At 44.3% G+C, this 12,311-nt stretch overlaps 1 protein-coding gene across 1 annotated transcript in view; it reads left to right on the forward strand.

Moving 5' to 3' along the window:
* The window catches only part of LOC103359170 (caskin-1-like), a 40,743-nt gene extending 31,624 nt beyond the window's left edge, over positions 1-9,119 (forward strand). Inside the window, exons 16-21 of the mRNA XM_008284399.1 lie at positions 256-357; positions 524-662; positions 1,172-1,965; positions 2,041-2,695; positions 3,945-4,584; positions 7,163-9,119. Coding sequence (XP_008282621.1) covers positions 256-357; positions 524-662; positions 1,172-1,965; positions 2,041-2,695; positions 3,945-4,584; positions 7,163-7,259 — 2,427 coding nt within the window. The 3' untranslated portion in view covers positions 7,260-9,119. The remainder of the gene's footprint in view (positions 1-255; positions 358-523; positions 663-1,171; positions 1,966-2,040; positions 2,696-3,944; positions 4,585-7,162) is intronic.
* Positions 9,120-12,311: the final 3,192 nt, after the last annotated feature.

Genomic DNA, 12,311 nt, shown 5'->3' on the forward strand with positions numbered 1-12,311 from the left:
GCCATTGTGTGCGTGTGTGAGTGCGTGCGTGAGTTTGTGTACTGAAGCAGACACAGCGGTATGACGTAAACCCCCCCCTATGGGCAGGGGACGCTCATCAGAGATTATCCAACGCAAAATATTCCTGAAGGCATATCACACGCAGCTCATGTATAAATGTAAAACGTGCACATAAAATTGTTTACATTAAATGAAGAAGCACCCACAGGAGCGGTGGAGAATTCGTGATGTGACTAAGTGTGCTTTGCGTTGAAGGACCTGACGGCGATTGGGGTCATGAAGCCCGGACATCGAAAGAAGTTAACGTCAGAGATCAGCAAGCTTCCCTCCACAGACTGGCTGCCGGACCACAAGCCTGTAAGGCCCTCACGTGTTCTGTACAAACTAGAGAAAGGTGGAGATGAAGAGTTTTGGCAGCTGCGTGAACACAAGCATACATGCACGCAGCTCCGTTGGCTGGCTAAGAAGCTCGTTTTTCAGGATGCCTGTGCTCATGTTTGTATGTCTATGTGTGTGTTTTTAGGCCAATCTGGGAGACTGGCTGTCTCACCTGGGCCTTAGTCAGTACTACCAGGTTCTTGTGCAGAATGGGTACGAAAACATTGACTTCATCTCTGACATCAGCCTTGAAGATCTGCAAGAGATCGGCATTACTAAGCTCGGTAAGACGCAGCTACATTAGTAAGATGGGAAAGGTTTTACAATAACAAAATGGGACAAATACAATGATAAAACCTAATCCAATGTATCTACAAAATAAACAAAATCAGAATATGCATAATATGCTCTATATATCATTTTGATTACTTTCCAAATTAAAGAGAGACCCCTCTGTGAACTCAGGATAATTACTGCAAAAATAGCTTGTAACAGCCTATAAAGTTATATAATTATTGCTTAACTTTTTGGCGGTAACAAATGTTCTCGGGCCCCTGTAGCGATGTGCATCCTGGAGACCTGTGGGTTAGTTTTAATGAGCATGACTAGTGCAAATTGGGGTCATTATTTAAGAGCTACAGTTTTCCAGGAAATGTGCATTTCATGGATAGTTTTATAAAGCAGTACCCTGGAATGTCTCCTAATTTCAAAGTCTAAATGTATTTTTAGTCCCTTTCTGCCTCACAATAACTGTCCCTCTGCTCGTCTTCATCACACCCCTGCATCCCTTCAGGCCATCAGAAGAAGATCATGTTGGGCGTGAAGAGACTGAAGGAGCTACAGAGAAGAGAAAGTGGCTCTGAGCCTCCTCAGAGTCCCTCCACGCCTCCATCCAGCCCAGGTGGCAGCACCGCCTCAGAGCCACGGAGGGAGGTGAGGAAGCAGAGGGACGGTGCTCCCAGCCCGCTGGCCAAACCTCGCCCAGGGCTTGCACATTCACAGACCCCTCCCCTCACCCCGACCCAGACCCCACCACAAACCCCGCCTCACGGCCGGACGCAGCAGGCCTCCCCCAGGGCTCGACCGCGTCCCTCCACCCAGATGTCAGCAGATCCGTCGGTACCGCTGCTGCGGCTGCCCAGCGAGGAGGAGGAGCGACGCAGAACTCACAGTCTAATTGGCTCAGAATCAGACTCTAGATACGCCACAGTGTGCCGCAGCAGCTCTGCAAATCCTTCCTCTAATGATGTCACCGTTAACCGCAGCCAGTCCTCTGTCACCCTCCGCCCCCGTCGGAAAGGTCGGCCCCCGACTCCGCCCAAACGCTCCTGTTCCTCCATTACCGGGGGTGACGGGGAGGGAGAGGGACAGGTAGAGGGCTTGCTTGGGCTGCCAACCTATCGAGAGCGGCGAGCCAGCGACTGCGGCAGCCTGGGAGCAGCTTTAAGAGCTCAGGAAGCGGGTCTGCAGAGATCAGAGGGGGCTTCTGGGAGCGTTCGCAGCCTGGCGGCCATGCTGGAAACATCCATCGTGGGTGGAACCAAACCGGTGCAGAGGAACATGGGAGGCACCACCAACTACCTACAGGTATGTGTGTGTGACCGTGAGAAGCAGGTTTAACATTTTAGCAATATGTACATGTAACAATCATGTGATCTCCAGGTGAGTCCGCCGCTGCTTCGTCGACAGGCAGGTGCAGGAGGCCTTGGAGCTGAGGAGGATGATGTCTTAAATCGGCGCAGGACCATCAGTGGAATTGAAGCCCTCCCCGGTGATCAAGCTGACCAGTTGCCTCGGCAACCAGTCCAGCAGCGCCCAGAGCCCCGGCCTCGCTCCACCGTGGTCACCTCAGCATCAGAGATCACCGACGGCACGGCGACGCTCCGAAGGAAGCCGCGTCCTCCTGCAGCGGAATCTGAAGCACCTGCATCTGTGTCCACCACTGTCATCACCATGACAACTGGCACCGACACCATACGCAGGAGGCCTCGCACATCCGAGCATCCAGACCATCTCATTCAGAGCAAAAACCAACCAGATTCTCCCAGCAGTCCAGCAGATGGAAGCCGGAAAACTGAAGGCGAGCCGCAGCAGAACGGCGGCGTGGTCCTGAGGCGGCGGCCGGTGTCTGAGGTCTCTGAGAGGACCGAGACCAGAGAGAGCTGCGAGTGGATGGAGGCCAGGAAGTCTCTGAAGCCACCAGTCTCACCCAAACCATCCACCGTCACCCTGAGGAAGACTCAAGCTGACCCCCCGACCCCGACTCGCAGGGTCCCCATACCTGGACCTGACGATGCTGAGACGGCACAGAGCCCCGGTGAGATTCACACACACAAAACAGAAACTTTAGCCGTCAGACTCAGAATAGCTGGTCTGTATTAACGTCTATGTCGCCCTGCAGTAGTCAGCTTCACTTAAAAGTCACTACACAGCACGCCTTTCAGCACTGACATCAGCAGGGCTCCAGGCTCACTTTTGGCACTGGTTCTACTGGGGTGTCTCCAATTTTCATTTAGGCCTTTTGGTGCTGTCATAATAACCGCAACAGGTGAGCTTCTAGGCTGTGCCGTTTGAAAGAGCAATGACGCACCGCGATTTCCCGGTGGGGATCTTAGTATATTGCCAAAATAATAAATGATGGAGAACAGCACAAACGAAAAACAATCTGCTGAACCCTCCCCAAAGCAAAAGTCACCTGATGCCCAACATGCTTTTGCTCAGACAACAACTGGCTTATCAATGAGATAATATTGTATGACAGCATGAATCTGTCTGCCACAGTGTTGTTTTTATTGTACCAGCCAAAGTATTGGACTGAAAATGTCATTACATAGGGGGTTAAAATTTGTAGTTTATCATAGAAATAGTAGAAATATAGACGAGGAAAGACAAAGCTGGAGTTGCAACTGGACATTGTGGTCATATCAGGGCTTTAAATCAATAACTTGCACTAAATCTTCTTGATTTTTATTTAAATTAACAGCCTAAAATGTTATTACGATGTAATGATATTCTAAAGTACAAATGATTAATTAAAAACTAAAAAAGTCAGGCAGATTAATGGATGATGAATATACTGAGCATCCCCATGACCAACTAAATAAAACACAGAGACTTTATGATGCCTCACATCGTATAGATCATACCTCCTCTTCCTTCTTATGTGTGGGAAAACAGTGGGTGGTAAAAGATTAAGAAAACAAAGTCAGACCGTTGATTACAGATGGCCATTACATAAACCGATGGTGTCGGCGTTCAGGAGACTCCAGCGAGGAGGATCAAGTATATCATTAAAAGAAATGTGTGATAGTTCGATATTATAATTTACAGACTTTCTGTGAAATTGTATAATGATTATTGTTGCCAAAATGAATAAATCTGAGAGAGTTGTGATTAAAAGAAATAGAAAAGTTGACGGTTTTGTACTGTACTAGCATCACTTAAGCAAACACTGAGTGGTCAAGAGAAAAGGAATAATGAATCATAATCATCGCTGTCTGTGATTTGATTTAATCATTAATTATACATAAGAAGACTGACAGCTTTCTGTGATTCTCTCTGACCAGAGCCGAAGAGGGTCCCTCCTCCTGTATCCCCGAAGCCCCGCGGGCCTCCAACGGCCCCTAAACCAGGCAAAGCAATAGTAGCTTCAGCTACCATGAGCCCGACTCCTGCTGCTACCAGTCCAGCTGCTGCCAGCCCCACCCCGGCCCCCAAACCCTCCTCCCCGCCCTCTGCTGCTCCTCTTCCAGCCCCTGACACCCCCTCTGGTCCCTCTCTCTCCCCGGGACTCCCTCTTGCTTCCCCTTCCCCGGCCCAGAGTCCCTCCACCCCCTCACCGCACCCCGTCAAACCTCCACGCTCCTCCATCGCCGGCCTCTCCATTGACCTGCTGGGTGGACGGGAGGCGGAGGAGGAAGAGGAGAAGAGGAGAGAGGAAGAGGAGAGGAGGAAAGAGAGGGAGCACAAGAGGCACAAACAGGAGGAAGAGGAGGAAGAGAGGAAGAGAGCAGAGGACGGGAGCGTGAAGGAGCCGGAGAAGAAACCCTCCAGGAGGGAAGGATCGAGAGAAGAGGGGGAGAGTCGAGTGGAGGAGGCAGAGCAGGAGGGAGAAGCTCAGCATCGTCTGGAGGAGACCAGTGCCTCTCTGGCTGCAGCTCTGCAGGCTGTAGAGCACACAATCAAGGAGGAGGACACGCAAAATGAGTGAGTGTTCATGGAGTACATCTGGTTTACCGCAGAATACACATTTATATCCTTCATGGTGCTACATGACAGCATCACAGTTAATGATCAGGGGATTAAAGCATATATTAATTTTTCTTTAGGCAGTACAGAGCTAGAAATTAGATTTGTCTTTTGCTGTTATGGAGGTGTAGGAGTCCTGTACAGAGGCGGTTTAGGTGACTGGCGGATGGAACAGCTTGGATGGACACTGTTGAAATAGTTCAACATCGTGGGAAGCCTGGTTATTTCTGTTCAAGAGGGCGATGAGAAGATCACTAACTCTTTCACATCCCTGCCTTCAGTTCTGAGCACAGAGTCAGTCACTTTAATGACTGAAAATGAAGGTAAACATCCAGCCAGCTGTTTCCAGAGTCTAAAAAAAATACACCTGCGATGCTCACTCAGTGACTATAATCTGTGTTATCGTGTTGTCCTGAAAAACTGCACTCAAGCACGCGTAAAATGTTGCTGTAGCTTGTCTTCTAGTTTTATTTGTACACCTGACATTTTTACAGACCTACTGATTACTCTGCACACTGCTGGCAGGGTCTTAATGCAACACTACAGTGTATTGCACATTGCAGTTTCTTGCATTCGTTTGTCCGTGTGACAAATAAAACCTTTAATCATTCAAAGCTGAATTTGAATGAGTGAAAACAAGAATTTGTGGTTTGAACTATTCATCAGGGAACTACAGTCGGTTCCAGCGAGCGCTACCAAACACATCATCAGAAAACTCAGATGTAAATCAAAGAAAATAAACAGTTTCCCCAACTATTCCCTCAAAGAGAGAAGTCAGTTCCAACGCCCATGAAACATTAAATCTCTGAGTTTAAAGCGAACTGAAGACGAAGTTTAAACTTCATAGAAACCTGTTAAAATATTCTGCATTTTAAATGACTTCGATTCACTTTTGAATTCTGGGTCAAATGCGGTGTTTTGTCCCCATTTGCAACGATAAATGGTTCTAAATTCACCGCAGCTCTGATTTGTGCCTCTGGCTCGCATCTCTGCCATAGCGACGGTTGCTAAGGCTGATGTGTACTGTAGTATTTAGAGCCTTTACGTCATAACAAACAGACAGAAGCACGGTTGGTGTATTTATAACTTCTTACGTGGCATGAACTTAAAGCTGTAATCCGTAAAGTTTCAGTTCTGTTTGATTTAGGAAAAACCCTCGGTTACCAAGGTAACAGCCAGTGTGTTTTAAGGCCACAGGCTGAGCAGCTACTTATCAGAAATATGACAGAAGGGCAACAGGTGTTTCCGTTTTTACCACACATAAACAAATATGCTTCATGTTCCACAGCTGGCTCTCAATAGAGGTGTCACTGTAATGTTTTTCCTGTGAGCCGTTAGTTTACAGTGACCTGACACAGCTCCGTGACACAGTGTGAGAAGAGCGAGCAGTAAGCGGCGAAGACGTTCAAATAATTAATAATTAATTTCTGCTTGATTACATGCTGTGAATGTTGCTACTTAGGGAGGCAATCTGAATCCAAGATTAGCAGACTGCATCAGTACCAATAAAAATGACTGTCAACACAGATAATTACTGAATGAAAATACATTTAACGGCTCTTTTGCAGGAAAAAGGCCCGTCATAAATAATAATGTGTCAAATGACAACATGACAACATTGTGAAAGGAGTCACATAGTGATCTGAAAACTTACTGACTCTACTTCTCATATGAGTTCTCACCTCAGGTACCTTTTTCTTATGAGCTTATGGCCTCAGTCACTAGTTTCAAGTTCTCTATAATACAGTATGATGTTCATTTAGTTCCTGGATGATCCCATTTAGAGTAAAATAGAGGATGAACCAGGGTATGTTTGAGGCTACTTTGTGACTGATGAGTCGTGGTAATATAGGCGTCTGCAGTGCTCAGTTAGATCCACTCCTCGCTGCTTGCATCGGTATTAAAAGAGCAAGAAGTCACGGCTAAACAAGTGGGCATGTCAGGTGTGTTTTAAACTCTTTAGAAACAGTCAGTGGTCAGGTTGCGTGTTGAGGTAGCAGTATATGTACGCATGTGTTCCCCTTTGTGTAGCCATATGCCCTTTATTATCTTTCATAGTTCTACCAATCCGTGTGTGGATTTCTTCTGATCCAACATCTCTCTTTTTTTTAGTGTTGCAATCATTTTGGGCAAAGCAACTGTTGTTCAGCATTTACAAGCTTCAACTCCATCATGACCATCCCTTATGTTTCAACCGCCACTGTGTAACGTACACATAGAAGAAACCTCACAACTAGCATTTTGGGGATGTCATTGCAGAGCAACACAGAAACACCAGGGCACCCAGGATTAGAACCGAAGCTTTAAAACTAGTCTCTGCTGCCCCTAAGTGGACAATAAAATCTATCATGTAGTTTTGAAGTACCAAGAAGATATTTGTTGAGGAATATTGGAGTTATCATTGTAAAAATAATTTTAAACACTATCAGACAGATAGAAAAACACCCATCACTCCACATCTCCATTCTACTGCTGTGCCTGCCTCATTATCAGCTAAACTCTTCTCTTTTTTTTTTTTTTACTATCCAACTTCCAGCTCCGTTTCCAGCAAAAAGGCAACAGTCTCCATCTTGGACGACATCGGCAGCATGTTTGACGACTTGGCAGACCAACTGGACGCAATGCTTGACTGATCTCCCGCCCACATCTCATTTCCAACAAGCCCTTTCCCTCTCTTCCCCCATCATGTGTAGGTGTATCAAGAAAACTCTCCCAAGGCTGGATGCCGGCGCTCGGAGATGGTGTGTTCGAGCGCGCTTCCCTCCTGCGCGAGCGCTTCTCATGTAGCCTTGTACAGTACTGAGGAGGGGGTCCTCTCTGTCTGGTGCAGTAGCTCTAGTCCACCTCCTGATGCGAGGAGGCCGCTCCCACACAACCTCTGACCTCTTGCAGCCTCAGACGGCTGTGTGGACCGAGAAGCACAATCATTTTCCTCATCCTTTTATCTCTACAGACTCTGGCTATGACAGACATGCTAACTCAGTCAGACAGGGAGACAAACAGATAAGCATATTGCTTGCAAAAAAAAATAAGCACATTAACTGTCTGACAGGCAGATAGATAGCTAGATAGATAAACAAGATACATACTGATGAGATACCGGAGAGAATTTTTAAAAGCTCACGGAAAGACAGGCCCCTTTCTGAGTCTGTCTCTCTCTCCTGCAATGTCAAAAGGATGCATTTTTCCAGTCGAATCGTAGCCTCTATTTCTCTTCTGTATGAGTGGAGGATTGTGGTTAGCCGGACTTCCTGACCTGTGTGTTGTCTCTGTTCACGTTGTTGTTGTTGCCGTTGCTGTTATCGTTGCCGTTGTTGTCGTTACGAGTGTGTTTAGTCCCTGCTGATGCTCATGTCAATGTCCTCCCACTCGTACAGTATTTATTCTAATGATCAGAAAGATGATATAGATGTGTGTCCATGAATTTTGAGACACAAACACACACACAAACACGCACACACAAATGCACATTACATTTGGTTTTAATCTTGCTGGTGTTCTGCTTCGTTGGTGTTTAGCTCCACGTATGGAGGTTTGCTTGGAAATTAACTGACAACACGTACACGACAAAGACTGACTGCACACATTCACACGCAAACACACACATGCACAAGCACATTCATGCGGTATATCCCTTTGTCCTGCTGCAGTGAACAGTGTTTTTAAAAGATACTCCTATATTTCAATGCTTTATATAGTACATCCAGTATACATACATACATAGAGTTTCTAATATACCTGGGTATTTGAGCTGTTAGAGCTCCCTCTAGTGTTGGTTAGTGAAACTGCCTCTAATCTGCCCTCCTTCCATCTCGTCTCCCCCATTTTAATCCCCCTCCGTGTCTCGTTGACTCTGCATCTCTCTGTGCCTTCGTAGTGTTATTCATATATTCTTTTTTTTTTTTTCCTTCTCTTGTCACCTACTCCATGATGTTTAATGGTTTTTCTGGTTCCTTACAAATCCCCTCCGTGTGTCTGTGACGTCAAAAGTAGCTTATAGGTTGAGTTGTGAGTCCCTAAATTCAGTCACCCTGTCTGCAACCTCCTGTAACCATTGAGAAGCCTCGTACGAGCCCATAAACAACCCCTCTTCCTCCCTCCCCCGTAAGCTGTAATAAGTTGGCTCCGCTCATCCTCGGGTCCCCCAGTTTCCAGTGGTCTCCCATGTAAGCCAGACAGTGGATCAGCCACCAGTGTTCATCCCAATGAAAAGAGTCCACTTGTATTTTTATGCTCTTTGAAAACAAAGATATATTTGAGAGACAGATGGTTCTATGTGAATAATAATAATAATAATAATAATGATAATAATGATGATGATGATAATTATAGACATTGAATTGAGGTGAGCTGGTTGAGCCTGTGCATTTATGGTTGAGTTCTGGATGTGTTGTGACGGCTGTTGTGCCATGGTTGGGTTTAGGTTGTGTTTCTGCTGTGACGATGCATTCCTGTACAGCTGTGATCAGAATAAATGTATAAATTAAACCTCACGTTCCTCGTCTTTCACATCTCATCTGCAAGGGAACTGTCAAAAACAATAGTAACGTTATTAGAAACAAAACAAAATGACTATACAACTTTGATTACATCTACGTCATTTCACCTGTTGCATACAAAGCATCTTGTTTCATATTCTCTGGTGGTAATCTTCTTCGAGGAGGTCTTTCCACAAGAATGCTCCCATTCAGCCACTAAAGCTTAAATGATTTAATCTTTAGACTTAATATTGAGAATTCTGACAGTTTCAGGCAAAAAAAAATGTAACTAAATTTAAATAAAAGGGATTTATTGTTACCAGAATCAAGAACCTGACAGCGTGCAAAAGGCATTAAATCAACATTTAGACTAATATAAAGAGATAAATTAGAACTGAGCAATTAAATGAGCAGTGGTTAAAAAAGGTAATCAGACCTTTTATCAGGGTAAAACCAGCAACATCTTACTATGACATCACTCCACTGCAAGTAAGGTCCTGCATTCAAAACTTTATTTAAGTGAAAGTATTATTATCTGCAAAATGTACCATCATACATGATGTTGTTGGACTAATATCACTGCTGTATTAATCTGTATGTTACATTGTACTGCTGAAGATACTTAAGTTTGAGCTAATTTGAACTACTTTAAATACAGCTGGGTTTTAAATCTACAGCAATTCATCGTATTCTACAAGATTACCATGTCAGTAGTGTTGTTGTCCTGTAAAGACCACAAATCTGTAAAAAGGCAGCAATTCATGAACACAGAAAAATTAATGATAGATGGTTTCATATGGTCTGGAAAGGTATGAAAAATCAGAAAAGTAATTAAAGCTGTTAGACAAATGTAGCCGAGTATAAAGTGCCATAGCTACCTTTGCGATGTACTGGAATAGCAGTGTAAAGTCACACAAAATGGGAAAAACTCAAGTACAACTGAGCGTCTGAGAAGTTACATTCCACCACTGTGGATGAGTAAATTTTGACTTTAGAAAATCCTTCAGCCCTGCTCACCTTTGTCTCAGTTACAAGTCTGTGATGCAGAAATAAAGACATTTTAGAAACTGTGATCACAATATCACACATATTAATTAGAGTTAACCCCTGCAAACATATAGTGAACATTACGAATCCCTGGTAAAGTACTCGGCCAAAGATTCTTCATGACATGTTCAATGACAAATCAGACAACAGGCCAGTATTGTTTTAGCCAAGATCACATCACCAACCATATTTTCTTTACCTGGAGATGTAAACTAATAGTACTGTTTTGAACAAAATATTTACTTTTGGAGTTTGTGAAATAGGTGTTTATGAGCAGTGTTGTTTTCCCCCAGATTTATCTTGATAACATTTTTCCCAAATGTGTTGCAAAGTCATACTGGTAACTAGTGTCGCTGTAGTGGCAGATAAACTAGTTTAACACAACAAATAGTTTGTTAACGTCCAGAAACTACACGTCCCATGATGCTTTGGCAGCGCCTGTGCCTCTAAGACTCATGGGGGATGTAGTTGTTCATTGCAAACAAACTTGCCGCTGCTTTATCTTTATTAAAATTACTGGTTATTATCGCCAAATTAAGTATTGGAGACCCATTTAACAAACATACTGACCAGAAAATGACACACAAAGTCTGACACACAGAGTTAGCTCTGTGGCTAACTTGCTAAACCCGGAAGGGGAGGGACCGTCAGCCGGAGCAGTTTATGATCGTTTCTGCTGGAGCCTCAAGTCCTTTACACGCAGCCTGTGGACAGAAGCAGACCTCTGTAGCGTTCAGCAGTTTGCTCTTCAAATATTACAAAATGGCTGCAAGAAAAAGGCCGAAGTTTAGCAGTTTTCTGACGCCGAGTGTTTCCAAGAAGCCCAACCGCTGAGCAGTGGAACAAGTGAGTATAATGTGAACATGTGATGCTAAGTTAGCGCGCTGCTGAGACACGTGGACGTGGTGCAGAGACTCCACAGAGCGAACATGTGCTCATACAGTAGCGCTGATGGCTGCCATTTAATACAGCATCTGATTCATAAGAGTAGTTCTGAAAAAAATTACCTGTTACAACTAAATGTGTAGCTGGATAACCACAGAAACTTCAGTTCATCCATTCTCTCCCAGATTGTGTTCCCTTGAAATCCTTTGTGTGAGATTCTTTGTAATTATAGGTTCTCAATTTGTCAAACCCCCTGATTGCTTTTTTAAAATAATTGCTCTTGTTCCAGTTGTGGCCATTGAAAGAGCCTTTCTTAACTTACTGTCAGTAATGGAGAGGGAGCAGAGGTCACAGGCCTCACTTTGGACTAAAGTTAACCATGGAACTAAATGACTGATAATATGAAGCCAGTTAGCTGTTTGTTGAGGTTGCAACTGATCTGTCATCTATTTTAATCATTCTAGTCTATAAGAAAATAGGCCTATCACAATTTCACAGACCTAAACAATGTCCTGGACACTGTTGGCAACACAAAGCCATCTATAAGTAGGTTATTCTCGTAGTTTAGTCGTAGCAACTGGACTCACTTGAGTTCCTTGAAGACGTTTCACCTCTTATCCAAGAGTTCAGAACTGTTTGTCCAGTTGCTACGACTAAACTACGAGAATAACTGTGACCCCTGATGAATCTTCAGACATCTATAAGTAGAACATTTTATATGTGATTCACTGAACTTGTCTTTGTGTGGACCACATTTCACCTTCTCATTGATCAGTGGCTTCTCTTTCGGCCGATAACTAAACGAGTCATCAACATTTTGTCAGAAATTAGTTTTATTACATGTTGTTGGAACCACAGTTAAACTTGTGGAGAATGGCGAAAGGTCTAAGGTCAGATTGAATATCGTCCACTTTTCAATTAGAAATCAGCATTAAAATCTTGGTGCTCACTGGGTTAGTTTTAAAAGAAGTTCCAGCCTGTTGTGTTAAAACTCTTCATGTTGGTCTCTAATCCTTTCCTCCTTCACAGTCGAGGCAGATTTGGATGACGATTGCAGAGACTCGAGAATGGATAGCGCCGTGTTTAGCAGACTGAAGATTCAGTCACTGCCTGAATTCAATCCAAGGACAATGTGATAATCCTGAGATCAAAGCGAGTGTGGGACAGCTGGTGAGTCTACATGTTGGCATGTGAAGCACTTTCAGCCAGTGATGACAAACTAAATAAACTTTTCTGACACCTACTATGAGAGCTGAACTGCAGCTCCTGATTCTA

Source organism: Stegastes partitus, unplaced genomic scaffold, assembly GCF_000690725.1.
Source record: "Stegastes partitus isolate 25-593 unplaced genomic scaffold, Stegastes_partitus-1.0.2 Scaffold357, whole genome shotgun sequence".
NCBI lineage: Eukaryota > Metazoa > Chordata > Actinopteri > Pomacentridae > Stegastes > Stegastes partitus.